General features: G+C 41.4%; 1 protein-coding gene across 4 annotated transcripts; it reads right to left on the bottom strand.

The window, feature by feature from the left end:
* Window positions 1-495: 495 nt before the first annotated feature.
* On the bottom strand, window positions 496-16,243 carry LOC110523327 (RING finger protein 122). Of its 4 annotated transcripts, XM_021601922.2 has the most exons (7): window positions 16,052-16,243; window positions 15,554-15,732; window positions 14,317-14,506; window positions 3,960-4,005; window positions 3,624-3,665; window positions 3,434-3,516; window positions 496-1,871 (listed from the first exon to the last, which is right to left on the bottom strand). In XM_021601922.2, exons 3-7 carry the CDS (start codon window positions 14,424-14,426, stop codon window positions 1,757-1,759), a joined length of 396 nt encoding a protein of 131 aa, XP_021457597.1. In that variant the 5' UTR covers window positions 14,427-14,506; window positions 15,554-15,732; window positions 16,052-16,243; the 3' UTR covers window positions 496-1,756. The 4 variants fall into 4 exon arrangements, with proteins under 4 accessions (XP_021457597.1, XP_021457599.1, XP_021457600.1 ...); XM_021601924.2 differs by lacking the exon at window positions 15,554-15,732; XM_021601925.2 differs by lacking the exon at window positions 16,052-16,243 and having other exon boundaries at window positions 3,434-3,513; window positions 15,554-16,039.
* Between the last annotated feature and the right edge of the window lie 3,319 nt (window positions 16,244-19,562).

The following is a 19,562-nucleotide window of genomic DNA, read 5'->3' as shown; positions in this document are numbered from 1 at the left end:
TTTTAAATCAAGGGCTGGGATTAGGAGTGAGATTAAGAGTAAAGGTTAGTTAAAATCATTACGTTTGAAAAGTGCTCTGCTTCTGTCGTCTTCAGCATGGTCAGAAAGTGATATAGCCTACCTCAAGACTTGGGCTGTTTGAAATGGCATTCTATTTCTACTGCACCATGGGATTAGGGTGCCATTTTGGAAACAATCATATTCATTGATTTCTGGTGCGTAGTGTTCTGACCTAAAAACCCAGGAATGACATGACTCATACAGGCCACCGTCTGTGCATCAATGGGACTATCTTCTAGTGACACTCCTGATAGCTACGGGAAGTTACGACTCTGGTCATGGTAGAGAGGACGGAAGAGATTTCTAATCACAAATATGATTTTAACCCCTAAAAGATTTGCTTGTCAGTTCTGACGATATTGTTGCTTTTGTTCGCTTTGCGATTGTCAATTCAAGAAAAGCGACTTGTTCGTTCACACACCACAAACACGGTTGGACATAGATCAAAACAGGACACGTTGTATTTTCAGATATTTACAAAAGCAGATATTGTACACATGGGGAATGTTTACTTTGCCATTGGGCAGTGCCTGTGCTTCAGACACGTCCCCAGACAGAAAGGAATTGTTCCAAATCTCCCTTCACTTTAAATATAATTAACTGGAAAGGCTTGTTTGGCAAGGAAATACTAGTCAGGATAAAAAAAGTTGTTGGTCCCTCCTACAGTTCATAACATAATATGTCACACCCACTTAATATAAGCAGGATGCAGACCTGACACACAGACACACACACAGACCTGACAGACAGACAGACATGTGACACAGTCAGAAAAAAATGTATCACAATATTGATACCTGTATGTCATCATCCCCAGGCTGTAACATACTGGACATTGCAGATAGATATGCCATGAACAGAGCTGACACAATTCCTCACTCCAGATTTCAGAAAGGCATGTCTGTTCTACATCATATATTTCTATCTGGGCATTCAGCAATACATCCCTTGAGTTCTCAAGCTCTCTTTTCACAGGTAGCCCCTCTTCCAGACAGTGACAGGGTTGAGAGCAGAGTTTTTGTCCCAGATTTTGTGGCTTTGTGAATCTGTTCTTCATGAAGAAGTCTGTTTAAAAGTGGGCATGCTGGTGGAGTGCGTATTGTAGAGGCTCGGCATTCAGTCATTAAATGACTGATTCTACATGATAAGGTGTAGCATGACATACTACAGTACCCATAATGGTAATAATTTGGTGGGTGCTTATATTTGTCATATTTCATTTGTTTTTTGCAGATCCCAACTCTCCCTGGGACACCCCCAGAGAGTGGGGTCACAGCCAGGGTCTGCCATTATCAACAGCAACCCTGGAGTAATTAGGGTTGCTCCTTTTTCAAGGGCACGTCGACAGATTTACACCTTGGTCAGCTCGGGGATTCAAACAAGCAACCTGGCCCAAAGCTGTAACTGATGGGCTACCTGCCGCCCGTGTGTCCCATCTCCTTATCAATACATGAGGGTGTGAAGTCTGAAGATCTGTTTCCCTATAGTTATGGTGTCATGTGGTTTCGTCACTGGTCCCTAATAATAGATTGTCAGGTCATTTTGCTTCAGCAATGTATAGTCCGTACCGGGACCTCTAAACCAGTCTGTTCCGGTCGTACCACCATAGCAACATCCTACACTAGTCCTTTCCAGCTGCATCGTCATATCAACTTGCTACACCACTCATTTCCAGCTGTATCGCCATAGCATCCCACTACACCAGTTCATCCAGCAGTGTGCCCAGGCTGTGGCGTTGTTCAGGTGGCCCAGCGATGTGCCTGTTACACATGGGACACACACAGCGCACCTCCAGCCACTTCACCAGGCATCTGCAGGGGCAAGCAACAAGTCAGTACAACACATACATACAGTACCAGTCAAAAGTTTGGACACACCTACTCATTCAAGGGTTTTTCTTTATTTTGACTATTTTCTACATTGTAGAATAATAGTGAAGACATCAAAACTATTAAATTACACATATGGAATCATGTAGTAAGCAAAAAAGTGTTAAACAAATACAGTATATATTTTATATTATTCAAAGTAGCCACCCTTGGCCTTGATGACAGCTTTGCACACTCTTGGCATTCTCTCAACCAGCTTCATGAGGTAGTCTCCTGGAACGCATTTCAATTAACGGGTTTGCCTTGTTAAAAGTTAATTTGTGGAATTTCTTTCCTTCTTACTGTGTTTGAGCCAATCAGTTGTGTTGTAACAAGGTAAGGGGGTTTATAGATGATAGCCCTATTTGGTAAAAGATAAAGTCCATATTATGTCAAGATCAGCTCAAATAAGCAAAGAGAAACAACAGTCCATCATTGCTTTAAGACATGAAGGTAAGTCAATACGGAACATTTCAAAAACTTTGAACGTTTCTTAAAGCACAGTCGCAAAAACCATCAAGCGATATGATGAAACTGTCTCTCATGAGGACCGCCACAGGAAAGGAAGACCCAGAGTTACCTCTGCTGCAGAGAATAAGTTCATTAGAGTTACCAGTCTCAGAAATTGCAGCCCAAATAAATGGACATTTGACTGGTGGAAATCTGTCTTTTGGTCTGATGAGTCCAAACGTTAGATTTTTGGTTCCAATCGCCGTGTCTTTGTGAACGTAGAGTAGGTGAATGGATAATCTCTGCCTGTGTGTTTCCCACAGTGAAGCATGGAGGAGGAGGTGATGGTGTGGGGGTGCTTTGCTGGTGACACTGATTTATTTAGAATTCGAGGCACACTTAACCAGCATGGCTACCACAGCATCATGCAGTGATACGCCATCCCATCTTGTTTGGGCTTAGTGGGACTATCATTTATTTTTCAACAGGACAATGACCCAACACACCACCAGGCTGTGTAAGGGCTATTTGACCAAGAAGGAGAGTGATGGAGTGCTGGATCAGATGACCTGGCCTCCACAATCACCCGACCTCAACCCAATTGAGATGTTTTGGGATGAGTTGGACCGCAGAGTGAAGGAAAAGCAGCCAAAAAGTGCTCAGCATATGATGGAACTCCTTCAAGACTATTGGAAAAGCATTCCAGGTGAAGATGGTTGAGCGCATGCCAAGAGTGTGCAAAGCTCCAATCAAGGCAAAAGGTGGCTATTTTGAAGAATCTAAAATATATTTTGATTTGTTTAACATCTTTTTGGTTACTACATGATTCCATATGTGTTATTTCATAGTTTTGATGTCTTCACTATTATTCTACAATGTAGAAAATAGTAAAAATAAAGAAAAACCCTTGAATGATTAGGTACTGGTACTGTGTACACACACACAGCACCTCTAGCAATTTCACCAGGCACCTGTAGGACAAACAACACCCCAGTAACACACACACACAGGCACATAATTTATATCTGCTTAGTGTGTGGTGAGGTGACACTTGCCTCCGGTGAAAGGCATGTTGGCATGGCAACACTCCTAGCTCATCTTTCACTCTGAAGTCCTCCAAGCAGACCGCACATGTCTGCTGTGATTGAGAGAAGGGGAGGGAGAGCAATGGGGAGAGAGAAAAATAAACCAGGGGATGAGAGAGAGCGAGACAGAGAGAGAGACTAAACAGGTGACAGAACTAACCCCGTGTAGATTGAGTTTCTTTGTATCCCCTTTGAACACCACCTGTGAAAAAGCATAATTGATTAGAGCTAGAATTACGAGATTAACAGAATTAAACACATTTTTAGTTCAAAAGATGAAGGGATGTTTGATGACTAAAATATTTCTGCACTCATCACTAGGGGGCCTGAGACACTATGAGAATTGAGATGGCATTCCAGGCTGTCTTTATTGCAGTTACAATAGATTTCTCTAATGCATTCCTGAGATGTTAAAACACTTCTCCAGGTGCTTCTGAAGATCTGCACAGCACGACTGCACTAAAGGTGATTTAGAATGGACCCTGAGTTAGCTTACCGCTTTATATCCAAACCTCTCTCGTTGGGCCTGGTGCCTCAGTTTACTGGGAGGGAGGAGAGAGCAGAAATAGAGGAGAGACTGTTAGTACAACTGAGTGAGAAGACAGACAGACAGACAGAGACACACACACACGAATCAACCTGTTTGAGTGGCATCCGCTGACACTGGCAGCTTCCAAGAGCAATATACACAGAGATAGTTATGATGATATTTGTCATCTCAGTCTTGGGATTGACCAAGTTCAATATTTTTTCATTAATTCTGTGTACAAATGACCATATATGGTACTACGTGTTTATCCAAAAGATAAATCTTAGTAAAGAGGCACGCGCTCACTGTGCCCACTCAGTTTCAATGGGCCCCCTTTCCTCTCCTCTCTGCCACGGTGAAAGGACCACATTGTGGAGCAGAGAGGGTCATACCCTGGACACAGTGCTGTGTTGTGCACAGGTAGCCTAGTGGTTAGAGTATTGGACTAGTAACCGAAAGGTTGCAAGGTCAAATCCCTTAGCTGACAAGGTAAAAATCTGTCGTTCTGCCCCTGAACAAGGCAGTTAACCCACTGTTCCTAGGCCGTCATTGAAAATAAAATTGTTGTTAACGGACTTGCCTAGTAAAAAATGTAAAACGTCTCAAGAGCTCTTCAGACACCAGAGCAGTCTCCAGCTACCAGTCATATATCCTCTTTGTCACAAGAGACACACACCATACTTTTAGTTCCAGCCTGAGGCTGCTGCCCGAAGCCTTAAATAGACTCAAACTATGCTGATAAGCATTTGCAACTGATTGTTTGAGTTGGGAAGTACTTAAGGACAGAGGAAACCTAGGGAGGGGTGAGGAGGGGGTCAGAAGGGGATCTCCCATGCAAACAATTTTAGAGAAACCTTAGTCACAGTAACAGTAATAACAGTCTCTCTCACACACACTCACATCCATAGATGTATTTTCATAACTCAGGTCCCATCACTTACAGTGCCTTCAGAAAGTATTCAAACCCCATTACTTTTCTACATTTTGTTACAGCCTGAATTTTTAATTGTTTAAATTGAGATTTTTGATCACTGGCCTTGTGCTTTAGGTTACTGTCCTGCTGAAAGGTGAATTCATCTCCCAGTCTCTGGTGAAAAGCCGACTGAACCAGGTTTTCCTCTAGGATTTTGCCTGTGCTTAGCTCCATTCCATTAATTTTTTTATCCTGAAAAACTCTTAATACTTACAAGCATGCCCATAACATGATGCAGCCACCACTACACTCTTAGACAAAAGGGTTCCAAAAGACAGAATGATAGAACGATAAATAGAATGATAAATAGAGAGACTGAACAAAAATATAAACGCAACATGTAAAGTGTTGGTCCCATGTTTCATGAGCTGAAATAAATGATCACAGACATTTTCCATATGCACAAAAAGTGTATTTCTCTCAAATGTTGAGCACAAATGTGTTTACATACCTGTTTGTGAACATTTATATTTTGCCAAGATAATCCATTCACCTGAAAGGTGTGGCACATCAAGAAGCTGATTAAACAGTTGCACCTTGTGCTGGGGGGGGCATTCAAAAACTGGCAGTTTTGTCACACAACACAATGCCACGAATGTCTCAAGTTTTAAGGAAGTGTGAAATTGGCATACTGACTGCAAGAATCTCCACCAGAGCTTTTACCAGAGAACTGAATGTTAATTCCTCTACCATAAGCCGCCTCCAACGTCATTTTAGAGAATTTGGTAGTACGTCCAACCGGCTTCCCAACCACAGAGCACGTGTTACCACGCCAGCCCAGGACCTCCAAATCCGGCTTCTTCACCTGCGGGATCGTCTGAGACCAGGCACCTGGACAGCTGATGAAACCGTGGGTTTGCACAACTGAAGAATTTCTGTACAAACTGTCAGAAACCGTCTCAGGGAAGCTCATCTGTGTGCTTGTCGTCCTCACCAGGGTCTTGACCTGAGTAACCGAATTAAGTGGGCAAATAATCACCCTCGATGGCCACTGGCACGCTGAAGAAGTGTGCACTTCACATATGAATCCCGGTTTCAAATGGACTGGCCAGATGGCAGACAGTGTGTATGGCATTGTGTGGGCGAGCGGTTTGCTGATGTCAATGTTGTGAACAGAGTGGCCCATAGTGGAGGTGGGGTTATGGTATGAGCAGGCATAAGAAATGGATAACAATCACGATTGCATTTTACCGATGGCAATTTGAGTGCACAGAAATACCGTGACAAAATCTTGAAACCCATAGTCGTGCCATTCATCCACCCGCCATCACCTCATATACGCATGATAATGCACGGCCCCATGTCGCAAGGATCTGTACACAATTCCTGGAAACTGAAAATGTCCCAGTTCTTCCATGGCCTGCGTACCCACCAAACATGTCACCATTTGAGCATGTTTGGGATGCTCTGGAACAATGTGTAAAACAGCGTGTTCCAGTTCCCGCCAATATCCAGCAACATCGCACAGCCATTGAAGAGGAGTGGGACACCATTTCACAGGCCACAATCAACAGCCTGATCAACTCTATGCGAAGGAGATGTGTCACGCTGAAGGAGGTAAATGGTGTTCACACCAGATACTGACTGGTTTTCTGATCCAAAAGTTTTAATAGGAGACAGAATGCGATCGGATCATCATCTAATTGGTCTTCACATAACTCTTATAGAATTTCCACGTGGACGGGATATTGGAAATTTAATCAAAGTTTACTGGAGGACAACTTATTTTTAACTAAGACAAAATCATTTATAACTGAATTTTTCCAGTACAATATATAGTGGGGCAATTTCTGGCTCTCACAGACCTGTAACTTCTTCTTTAAGAGGCTCCTCTGTCCTCCACTCGTTACCTGTATTAATGGAACTTGTTATCAGTATAAAAGACACCTGTCCACAACCTCAAACAGTCACACTCCAAACTTCACTATGGCCAAGACAAAAGAGCTGTCAAAGGACCCCAGAAACAAAATTGTAGACGTGCACCAGGCTGGGAAGACTGAATCTGCAATAGGTAAGCAGCTTGGTTTGAAGAAATCAACTGTGGCAGCAATTATTAGGAAATGGAAGACATAAAAGACCACTGATAATCTCCCTCGATCTGGGGCTCCACGCAAGATCTCACCCCGTGGGGTCAAAATGATCACAAGAACGGGGAGCAGGCCTCCCGGGTGGCGCAGTGTTTAAGGGCGCTGTACTGCAGCGCCAGCTGTGCCATCAGAGTCCCTGGGTTCGCGCCCAGGCTCTGTCGTAACCGGCCGCGACCGGGAGGTCCGTGGGGCGACGCACAATTGGCCTAGCGTCGTCCGGGTTAGGGAGGGATTGGTCGGTAGGGATCTCCTTGTCTCATCGCGCACCAGCGACTCCTGTGGCGGGCCGGGCGCAGTGCGCGCTAGCCAAGGTTGCCAGGTGCACGGTGTAGCCTCCGACACATTGGTGCGGCTGGCTTCCGGGTTGGATGCGCGCTGTGTTAAGAAGCAGTACGGCTGGTTGGGTTGCATATCGGAGGACGCATGACATTCAGCCTTCGTCTCTCCCGAGCCCGTACGTAAAAAAGAACGGGGAGCAAAAATCCCAGAACCACATGGGGGGACCTAGTGAATGACATGCAGAGAGCTGGGACCAAAGTAACAAAGCCTACCATCAGTAACACACTACGCCGCCAGGGACTCAAATACTGCAGTGCCAGACGTGTCCACCTGCTTAAGCCAGTACATGTCCAGGCCCGTCGGAAGTTTGCTAGAGAGTATTTGGATGATCCAGAAGAAGATTGGGAGAATGTCATATGGTCAGATGAAACCAAAATATAACTTTTTGGTAAAAACTCAACTCGTCGTGTTTGGAGGACAAAGAATCCTGAGTTGCATCCAAAGAACACCATACCTACTGTGAAGCATGGGGGTGGAAACATCCTGCTTTGGGGCTGTTTTTCTGCAAAGGGACCAGGACGACTGATCCGTGTAAAGGAAAGAATGAATGGGGCCATGTATCGTGAGATTTTGAGTGAAAACCTTCCATCAGCAAGGGCATTGAAGATGAAACGTGGCTGGGTCTTTCAGCATGACAATGATCCCAAACACACCGCCCGGGCAACGAAGGAGTGGCTTTGTAAGAAGCATTTCAAGGTCCTGGAGTGGCATAGCCAGTCTCCAGATCTCAACCCCATAGAAAATCTTTGGAGGGAGTTGAAAGTCTGTGTTGCCCAGCAACAGCCGCAAAACATCACTGCTCTAGAGGAGATCTGCATGAAGGAATGGGCCAAAATACCAGCAACAGTGTGAAAACCTTTTGAAGACTTACAGAAAATGTTTGACCTCTGTCATTGCCAAAAAAGGGTATATAACAAAGTATTGAGATAAACTTTTGTTATTGACCAAATACTTATTTTCCACCATAATTTGCAAATAAATTAATTAAAAAATCCTACAATGTGATTTTCGGGATTATTTTTCCTCATTTTATCTGTCATAGTTGAAGTGTACCTATGATGAAAATTACAGGCCTCTCATCTTTTTAAGTGGGAGAACTTGCACAATTGGTGGCTGACTAAATACTTTTTTGCCCCACCCTAGGTTCAACAAATCCCTTTATTGTTTGGGATACCTTTAAATGTACCTTCAGAGAAACTTATATTCAATATTCATCAACAATAAAAAGGCAGCTTCTGGCTAAAGAGACAGGACTAACAAGGGATCTCTGATACTACGGAGATAAAAAAATAAGTGAGAGGAAAAACAAAAAGAACTTGAGGAACTTATTCAAGAATGATCTAATGTAATCTATTACAAAAATAGAGCAAACTGAATGGAATATGGAGAAAAATGCACAAAATTCTTCCTGAATCTCCAACAAAGGAACGCTAACAAAATTAATTTGCAGAAACTCGTTACTGAAGACGGACTCATCTATAATTCTCCAAATTATATTTTAAGAGGAAGCTAAGTATTTTAAGCAGATGTTCTCTTTTCCATCTCATCCTCTCCCACTGAATGAAGATTACGTTAAGGAATTCTTTCCAAATAATACAAAAATTTGAAAATTAACAAATGTACAGAAAGATCCGTGTGAAGGCCAAATTACAGAGGAAGAACTTTGAGGCTATTAAATCCTTTCAGTCTGGAGAAACCCCAGGGCTTGATGGCATACTGGTAGGGGTATATCATGCCTTTTTTATATACTAAAAGCTCAATTGTTAGATTGTTTTAACTATTCCTATATAAATGGTAGTCTGTCAGGTATTCAGCTGGAAGGTCTGATTTCACTATTATTAAAACAAGACTCAGACGGCAAATATATAGACCCAGTCTATCTAAAAAACTGGAGGCCCCTTACACTTCAATGTTGTGATGCAAAAATACTAGTGAAATGCATAGCACTCAGAATTATTATGTTTTTTACCAGGTATTGTTCATCCTGATCAGACAGGTTTTTTTACGTGGATGATACATTGGAGATTACTGGAACTACGGGAAATAATAGATCATGAAACATCTAAGAAGCCAGGCCTGGTATTTATAGCGGATTTTGAAAAATTATTTGATAAAGTAAGACTGGATTTTATTTATAAATGCCAGGATTTTTTCAATTTTGGTGATTGTCTTATAAAATGGGTGAAAGTAATGTATAGCAACCCCAGAGGTAAAATAGTTAATAACGGCTACTTCTCAGAGTTTTGAATTGTCAAGAGGAGTGAAACAAGGGTGTCCGCTGTCACCATATCTATTCGTTATGGCCACCGAAGTGCTAGCTATTAAAATCTGATCTAATAACAACATTAGAGGATTAGAAATCCAAGGCTTAAAAACAGAGGTGTGCATGTATGCCGATAACTCAACTTTTATATTAAGTGTGCAAGCTAGATCCCTGCAATGTCTCATTGAAGATCTAGATAATTATATTTGAGTCCAGAAAAGTTATGATAAGTGTACAATCAATACGTATTGGATCTTTAAAAAATACAACTTTTACATTACCCTGCAGTTTACCTATAAAATGGGCTGACAGTGAAGTAGACATACTTGGTATTCATATCACAAAATATACAAATAAGCACTCCACAATGAATTTCAATACAAAACTTGTAAAAATAGACAAGATCCTGCAACCATGGAGAGGTAAATACCTGTCTATTTCTGGAAAAATTGCCCTGATTAACTCCTTAGTCATATCTCAGTCTACTCACTTACTTATATGTCACACCCTGATCGTAGAGATCCTTTTATTCTCTATGTTTGTTTGGTCAGGCTGTGACTCAGGTGGGAAAGTCTATGCTTTCTGGTTCTTTGTTTTTGGCCGGGTATGATTCTCAATCAGGGACAGCTGTCTATCGTTGTCTCTGATTGGGAATCATACTTAGGCAGCCTTTTTTCCTTTTCTCATTTGTGGGTTGTTGTCTTCGTTTAATGCATGTATAGCCTTACGGAGCTTCACGTTCATTTTTGTTGTTTTGTTGGCGACATTTAAAAATAAAGAAAAATTTAGGCTCAACACGCTGCACCTTGGTCCGGTCATTTTCAAGACGACGTTCGTGACATTATGGCGCTGCCTACTTCTGATGATTTGTATTTCAAATCATATGACAAAAAAATATTTATCTTCATTTGGGACGCTAAACTAGACAAAATAAAGCATGCCTATCTATATAATGAATAGGGTGGGTTGAGATTATTAAATAAAAAACACTAAACCTCTTTAAAGCGTCACTTATTCAAAAGTTTTACTTGAACCCTAAATGGTTATCAAGTAGATTACCAAGAAAAGCCATTGTTTAAAATTTGCCTTTTTGCATTTGTGCAGATTGCCATGTCTCATTTTCGATTCATTGAAAATGATACGTTGAAAAAAGTATCTCTTTTTCAAACAAGCATTGCAGAGCTGGCTACAATTTCAATTTCATCCCCCTGAAAAGATAGAACAAATATTACAACAAATATTATGGCTGAACTCAAATGTGCTGGTTGATAAAATACCTGTCTTTATGGGAAAGATGTTTGAAATGTGTTTTTTGTTCTTAAATTATATTGTAAATTGGAATGGTAGAGTTATGTCTTTCATGGAGTCATCAGAATTGTTTGGGAATGTCTGCTCAATCCAACAGTACAACCAATTGATTACAGCATTACCCCAAAAATGGAGGAGGCTGGTGGCAGCGTGAGGAGGTAGGGAACTGGTGTCTGCCCAATATAAAGTATCAAAACTGGCAGAGGAATAAAAATAGCATAAATTGGAAGGTATATCAGTAACATTTGAGGACCAGGATGTTGACAACTGTGCCATACAGATTGAAAAATAGTTTGGAATAGATTTTTGATGTACCGATTCCATTGTTGAGTTGAAATATAGAAATGACACAACATTCAAAACTTCATGCTTTTCAGCTAAAATTATTATATAGAATTCTTGCCACCAACAAAATGTTGAATATTTGGGGCACAAAATCATCAAAGCTCTGCAGATTTTGTTGTAAGGATACAGAATCAATAGAACATTTATTTTGGTATTGCCCTCAGGTAGCCTGTTTCTGGTCTCAGGTTCAGGAATGGCAAAAAATGCATAACATTGAACCAAAATTTACCCTAGAAATAGTACTGTTAAGAGATCTGGAGAGACCGGGTCAGTCAATTACTAATATACTAATACTCGTAGTAAAAGTATTTATCTTCAACTCATCTGTGGATTCTATTAGATTAGATAGATTGAAATCGTACGTTAAACATCACAGCATAGTTGAAAGATATATGTTGCGTAGAAATCCGAAGAGGGTGGCCAACAGAGACAGGTGGGATGGGCTGAGGGAAGTCGAGGGTTGGGATGTGGAATTGGAGACAAGTGGGAGTGGAGTTGCTGGGCGGGAGGTAGAATGATGGCCAAAGATAAGTGTAAAAAATAAATTCAAACTAATAGATAATAAAAAGTTTGTTTGAATAACACTGAGGGGCAGTTGTTAATTTTTGTTTTGTTACAGCTAATGCCAGTTTGCCTGAGGCCATGCAGGTGTTTGTTAAACTAGGCAAGTCAGTTAAGAACAAATTCTTATTTACAATGGCGGCCTAGGAACAGTGGGTTAACTGCCTTGTTCACGGGCACATTTTTACCTGGTCAGCTCAGGGATTTGATCTAACAAACTTTCAGATACTGGTCCAATGCTCTAACCACTAGGCTACCTTCCGCATATACAGTGCCTTGCGAAAGTATTCGGCCCCCTTGAACTTTGCGACCTTTTGCCACATTTCAGGCTTCAAACATAAAGATATAAAACTGTATTTTTTGTGAAGAATCAACAACAAGTGGGACATAATCATGAAGTGGAACGACATTTATTGGATATTTCAAACTTTTTTAACAAATCAAAAACTGAAAAATTGGGCGTGCAAAATTATTCAGCCCCTTTACTTTCAGTGCAGCAAACTCTCTCCAGAAGTTCAGTGAGGATCTCTGAATGATCCAATGTTGACCTAAATGACTAATGATGATAAATACAATCCACCTGTGTGTAATCAAGTCTCCGTATAAATGCACCTGCACTGTGATAGTCTCAGAGGTCCGTCAAAAGCGCAAAGAGCATCTTGAAGAACAAGGAACAGGTCCGAGATACTGTTGTGAAGAAGTTTAAAGCCGGATTTGGATACAAAAAGATTTCCCAAGCTTTAAACATCCCAAGGAGCACTGTGCAAGCGATAATATTGAAATGGAAGGAGTATCATACCACTGCAAATCTACCAAGACTTGGCCGTCCCTCTAAACTTTCAGCTCATACAAGGAGAAGACTGATCAGAGATGCAGCCAAGAGGCCCATGATCACTCTGGATGAACTGCAGAGATCTACAGCTGAGGTGGGAGACTCTGTCCATAGGACAACAATCAGTCGTATATTGCACAAATCTGGCCTTTATGGAAGAGTGGCAAGACGAAAGCCATTTCTTAAAGATATCCATAAAAAGTGTTGTTTAAAGTTTGCCACAAGCCACCTGGGAGACACACCAAACATGTGGAAGAAGGTGCTCTGGTCAGATGAAACCAAAATTGAACTTTTTGGCAACAATGCAAAAAAAACGTTTGGCGTAAAAGCAACACAGCTCATCACCCTGAACACACCATCCCCACTGTCAAACATGGTGGTGGTAGCATCATGGTTTGGGCCTGCTTTTCTTCAGCAGGGACAGGGAAGATGGTTAAAATTGATGGGAAGATGGATGGAGCCAAATACAGGACCATTCTGGAAGAAAACCTGATGGAGTCTGCAAAAGACCTGAGACTGGGACAGAGATTTGTCTTCCAACAAGACAATGATCCAAAACATAAAGCAAAATCTACAATGGAATGGTTCAAAAAATAAACATTTCCAGGTGTTAGAATGGCCAAGTCAAAGTCCAGACCTGAATCCAATCGAGAATCTGTGGAAAGAACTGAAAACTGCTGTTCACAAATGCTCTCCATCCAACCTCACTGAGCTCGAGCTGTTTTGCAAGGAGGAATGGGAAAAAATTTCAGTCTCTCGATGTGCAAAACTGATAGAGACATACCCCAAGCGACTTACAGCTGTAATCGCAGCAAAAGGTGGCGCTACAAAGTATTAACTTAAGGGGGCTGAATAATTTTGCACGCCCAATTTTTCAGTTTTTGATTTGTTAAAAAAGTTTGAAATATCCAATAAATGTCGTTCCACTTCATGATTATGTCCCACTTGTTGTTGATTCTTCACAAAAAAAATACAGTTTTATATCTTTATGTTTGAAGCCTGAAATGTGGCAAAAGGTCGCAAAGTTCAAGGGGGCCGAATACTTTCGCAAGGCACTGTACATACACACACATACACAGACACAGACACACACATGTAAATAGTGCCAGACATTCCCTCAAACATATACAGTTGGTCTTGCTGTTATGCTTTTAGTTGTCCTTAATGTCCTTTGTTTTTTTGCATTGTTGTTTTCTGTTTTCCTTTGTCTTTTTCTTTTTTCTCTTTAGTTAATTTTCTTGGTTGTTGGTGCATTGGGGGGGTTCTTGGGGGTGGGGAATGGAATTCATTGTATTTTGTATTATTATTATTATTATTTATTTATTCTTGGGTTTGGGGAACTGTGGGGGATCTTGGAGGGTTCGGGTCCCCGTTTTTGGCCTTGTGGGAGATCTGTCGACGTGCCCTTGAGCAGGGCTTTGACCCTGGCAGCCTCTGTGTGTCGCTCTGAATGGGAGTCTGTTGGATGACTGGTGTGATGTAGTTGTTGAGCGGCTTCACTGCAAGTATATTGTATGTTTTTCAATCAAAATAAATCATTTATAAAAAAAATGTTGAAATTGTTGCGTTTATCTTTGTGTTCAGTGTAGATAGATAGATAGGAGGGATATGTTTACCTAATGAAGTAGCAGCAGAAGATGAGGCTCAGGACAAAAACGAAGACTCCGGTCCCGAAGATGACCATATAAATGTTGAGAGGAAGGTTCTGGAATGCCACTGTAGACATGACCCCTGACCTCTTGCCTCCGACTTGCTGTGACCTCTGATCTTTCACCTCTGACGGTTAACCAGACACACACATACACCCTGGAGAGAGACACATGATTTATTTTTTATGTTCATCACAAATAATGAAAAGCACATACAGTAACCATAACACAAAAACACAGACACACATGCACACACACAGAAACAGTATGTAACCCAGGCTGTCTCTGTTGGTGGGTGAGGGTTCAGGCAACAAGCCCTGGTAAAAGCAGGAAGTGATACAGTCTGGCTGTTGTGCAGTTGCCAGGATATAGACTCTGACGGTATAAGGATGCCCTTAGACACTGATGAAAGGTCAGTTAGTATCTAATGGAAGGATAGTAAGGATTGGGGGAGGAATGATGATCATAGATCTCTGACTGTTGTCTATCTATGGGCTTACTGATGCCCTAGTCCTCTGTAAGACTTTACAGCACTAATGCCTCTTGCGGTATTGTCAGGCAAGTACAACACACACACACACACACACACACACACACACACACTGCATGTTTGTGGTGTGTGTGTGTCTGTGTGTGTGCCTGCACATTAATGGGCAGATGTTGGTGTGGGTCACTGTTGGAAGAGAAACTGGATATGAGACTGTGATTTCGAAACACTTCATCCAGTTTCTTTGCTAAGAGTATCTGAAGATAAATGTATAGGTGTGTGTAATATAAAGGAGGTAATCATTCTGAAGAAAGTTTACTCTTGTCGTAAACTTGCCATAAACACACTTGTCTGCGCACAAAAGTTAAGTTGTGCACACTGCACATTCACGGTGACGTCAAGTCACCAAGGGACAATGACATGAAAACATCATGATGATCTTAGCCTATTATGTATTTATCAACGGAGGATATGTATCGTCGACGTTCCAATGTATTAGAAAATATGATATATACCGAATCCATGTAATCCTAGTGTTATCCGCTAAAATTGCGCATTATCATACAGTTTCTCATTAAAAAAAGTCAAATGGTGTCAGCTCATAAATCTTCTTGCATGGCCATCAAAAAAATGTAATATCACACAGCGATTAAGTAAATATTTTGAAAAACAAGAAACGTTCAGAGAAACATATGTGTCCTATGCTTAAATGCTTACCGTTATAAATTAGAAAGCCCATCAACAGCGCAGACTTTCCCTCGATGGTAGAACATTTTCTATTCTTCATCAATAACACTGGATCGTCGTGTCTGGCTCGTCCGCCAGCGCGTCACATCTCACATCTGGACTATTCTCTCTCTGTCTTTTTCTTTCTCTCTCTCTCTCTCTCTGGCCCTCTTTTACAATGTCCCACCCCAAAAAGACAAACGATTAAAAAAAAGAATCTTCCCACTGGGCAACAACTGGATGAATCAACGTGGTTTCCACGTCATTTCAAGGTTTGCAAAACGCCAACAACGTAAGGGAATTTATTTTCTCCCGTTGATTTCACGTTCAATTCACGTTAGTTGACAACTCAAGCAAATGTAAATCGAAACTAGATGTTGAACTTACGTTTGTGCAAGTGGCTTGCCATGAGGTATTAAATGTGAGACAAAAAAAGATTTCGAAAAAAAGTTGACAGGCAAGTGATGAGTGATGTGTATCGTATCTTACCACATCTGTGCTGGGTTGCATCTGTAGACAATTTGGCTTGATTGTTATACATCTGTCGTTATTATCCTAAGGACACAAGTCCTGCCTTGGTATCGTCATACACATCATTACCGTTACAGCTACAATTGCTGCTAATGTTGATGAATGCGAGGATTGGAAACAATTCCTTTTCCTTGCCTCCTCTCTCCTTCCCCGCCCTTTCACAATGAGAGAGACGCGGGGAGGCGCGTACACTTCTGAGACAGAGCTTGAAGTTCAGACAGTGCTGCTAAGCTGATGATATGCATTATGATGCATATATTGAACATAGTACATAGTTGTACGAAATCTTCAGTTTCTTGACAATTTTTCAATGGAATAGCCATCATTTCTCAGAACAAGAATAGACTGACAAGTTTCAGAAGAAAGTTATTTGTTTCTGGCCATTTTGAGCCTGTAATCGAACCCACGAATGCTGATGCTCCAGATACTCAACAAGTCTAAAGAATGACAGTTTTATTGCTTCTGACCTCAGTACAACAGTTTTCAGCTGTGCTAACATAATTGGAAAAGGGTTTTCTAATGATCAATTAGCCTTTTAAAATGATACACTTGGACTTCCTAGCACAAACTGTCATTGGAAAACAGGGGTGATGGTTGCTAATAACTGGCCTCTGTACACCTATGTAGATATTCCATTAAAAATCATCCATTTCCAGCTACAATAGTAATGTTGTGAATTACTATTGTAGCTGGAAACGACAGATTTTTAATGGAATATCTACATAGGTGTACAGAGGCCCGTTATCAGCAACCATTGTCTACACTGTATTACTGATACATTTTATGTTATTTTAATGGACAAAAAATGTGCTTTTCTTTCAAAAACAGGGACATTTCTAAGTGACCCCAAACTTTTGAACAGTAGTGTACCTATAAAACAGATACCATTTTATACTGTATAACAACATTTTACACCAGGTGAAAAAGTTTTCACTAGTGGACAATGTTTCATCATCTCACACAGTGGCTGTACTATGTACCAATCTCTGTACCAATCTCATGAACCATCTAAGAACTTGAACCACGATGAAGACCAAACACTGCTGTCAAGTCCCAACTATGTATATGAGCAGGAAATGACCCATGGCCTTGTACTGCTGTCTGCTACATGTCAGAAAGAGGAACCCAAATACCACCAACAACATCTTAAACTGTCCTCAGGATTTTTGTGATATGCCAGTTTGATTCCTGCATGGCTGAATGTTTTACCCTGTGGTTCCAAGACTGTTCAGTGCTGTTGAGCTAACATACAAAGTCAAACAGACGTATGTGTCTAGAATCTAGTCTAAAGCCGTGGCCCTGACCTCCAGTCCATGCAGTATGAGACCTGTTTCAACATATCATATCATATTCTTCAATCAAGATTTCAGTTGAATAAGGTGTGTTATTTAAGGCTTGGCGTCTATGTTTTTTCTACATGAAGAGCAAAAAGCCTGCAAAGTGATATACCCTTACAATCCATCACTTGGTAAAAGAAGACCACAGCACCAGTGAACATATCTCACATACTGTCACGTCCTGACCTTAGAGATCCTTATTTATTCTCTATGTTTGGTCAGGTCAGGGTTTGACTCGGGTGGGAGAATCTATGTTTTCTATTTCTTTTTTGTTTTTTCCTAGTGTGGTTCCCAATCAGAGGCAGCTGTCTATCGTTGTCTTTGATTGGGGATCATATAATAGTTCTAATTTTCTGTTTGGATTTTGTGGGGTGTTGTTTTCCGTTTAGTATCTGTGCCTGACGGAACTGTTTGCTTTCGTTTTTGTATTCGTTATTTTTGTTTTAGTGATTCTTGACAATAAAAATCATGAACGCTTTCCACGCTGCGCTTTGGTCCACACTTCCTTACAACGACGAGGGTTACATATACATTCAAGGCCTGATGGGGGATGGATGAAGACAAGTGGCTTTCAACCACCGTAGCAACTTGGGGAAGCTTATGGTTGATTGTCATGCAGCCAAATGATGATGATAAGGCTACATGACCTTGGAGCCAATAATAACCATGTGGCAATTATGGTAACTGTGTTCATTCCATACAACACAAATTGCCTCTAAACACGCTCAGCTTTTAGTCTGGGGTAAAGCTGCATCCATCCAATACAAGCCTAATCATGGACAATAGAGCCATACACATAGACAATAGAGTCATACAATATTGTGTGTAGTGGTGATGTCAGCACAGTGATCACATTTCATCCTGTGACAGGAAGGAGACAATTAGACAAAGATCTGCCATGTCCTCTGTTTCCTCTGACTAGGATATAAAAAATAATGACAGCAACACAATATGGCTCAACTCGCCACATCTGGATGTCAGTGGGCAGGGTTGTGACCAGGGCCAGTCAAATCAAATCAAATCAAATGTTTTTATTTTTTATTTTTATCAAATTCACTTTTTTCAAAGTGCTGTACAGAAACCCAGCCTAAAACCCCAAACAGCAAGCAATGCAGGTGTAGAAGCACGGTGGCTAGGAAAAACTCCCTAGAAAGGCCAACCCAGATAGGATGACCACATCAGTGAATCAACCCACTCAGGTGACGCACCCCCTCCAGGGACGGCATGAGAGAGCCCCAGTAAGCCAGTGACTCAGACCCCGTAATAGGGTTAGAGGCAGAGAATCCCAGTGGAAAGAGGGGAACTGGCCAGGCAGAGACAGCAAGGGAGGTTCGTTGCTCCAGAGCCTTTCCGTTCACCTTCCCACTCCTGGGCCAGACTACACTCAATCATATGACCCACTGAAGAGATGAGTCTTCAGTAAAGACTTAAAGGTTGAGACCGAGTTTGCGTCTCTGACATGGGTAGGCAGACCGTTCCATAAAAATTGAGCTCTATAGGAGAAAGCCCTGCCTCCAGCTGTTTGCTTAGAAATTCTAGGGACAATTAGGAGGCCTGCGTCTTGTGACCGTAGCGTACGTGTAGGTATGTACGGCAGGACCAAATCAGAGAGATAGGTAGGAGCAAGCCCATGTAATGCTTTGTAGGTTAGCAGTAAAACCTTGAAATCAGCCCTTGCTTTGACAGGAAGCCAGTGTAGAGAGGCTAGCACTGGAGTAATATGATCACATTTTTTGGTTCTAGTCAGGATTCTAGCAGCCGTATTTAGCACTAACTGAAGTTTATTTAGTGCTTTATCCGGGTAGCCGGAAAGTAGAGCATTGCAGTAGGCTAACCTAGAAGTGACAAAAGCATGGATTAATTTTTCTGCATCATTTTTGGACAGAAAGTTTCTAATTTTTGCAATGTTACGTAGATGGAAAAAAGCTGTCCTTGAAATGGTCTTGATATGTTCTTCAAAAGAGAGATCAGGGTCCAGAGTAACGCCGAGGTCCTTAACAGTTTTATTTGAGACGACTGTACAACCATTAAGATTAATTGTCAGATTCAACAGAAGATCTCTTTGTTTCTTGCGACCTAGAACAAGCATCTCTGTTTTGTCCGAGTTTAAAAGTAGAAAGTTTGCAGCCATC

This window comes from Oncorhynchus mykiss, chromosome 5 (assembly GCF_013265735.2).
Source record: "Oncorhynchus mykiss isolate Arlee chromosome 5, USDA_OmykA_1.1, whole genome shotgun sequence".
Lineage (NCBI taxonomy): Eukaryota > Metazoa > Chordata > Actinopteri > Salmoniformes > Salmonidae > Oncorhynchus > Oncorhynchus mykiss.
This window is presented reverse-complemented; position numbering and strand designations above follow the sequence as displayed.

What these genes read in the sequence shown, in the direction of transcription:
- LOC110523327 (XM_021601922.2), bottom strand. Translation starts at nt 14,426, where the DNA reads ATGTCTACAGTGGCATTCCAGAACCTTCCTCTCAACATTTATATGGTC. An exon ending in AGAGGTTTGGATATAAAGCG is followed by an intron (nt 3,666 to 3,959) that starts GTAAGCTAACTC and finishes GCTTTTTCACAG; the next exon opens with GTGGTGTTCAAAGGGGATAC. An exon ending in CAACATGCCTTTCACCGGAG is followed by an intron (nt 1,872 to 3,433) that starts GCAAGTGTCACC and finishes TTGCCCCTGCAG; the next exon opens with ATGCCTGGTGAAGTGGCTGG.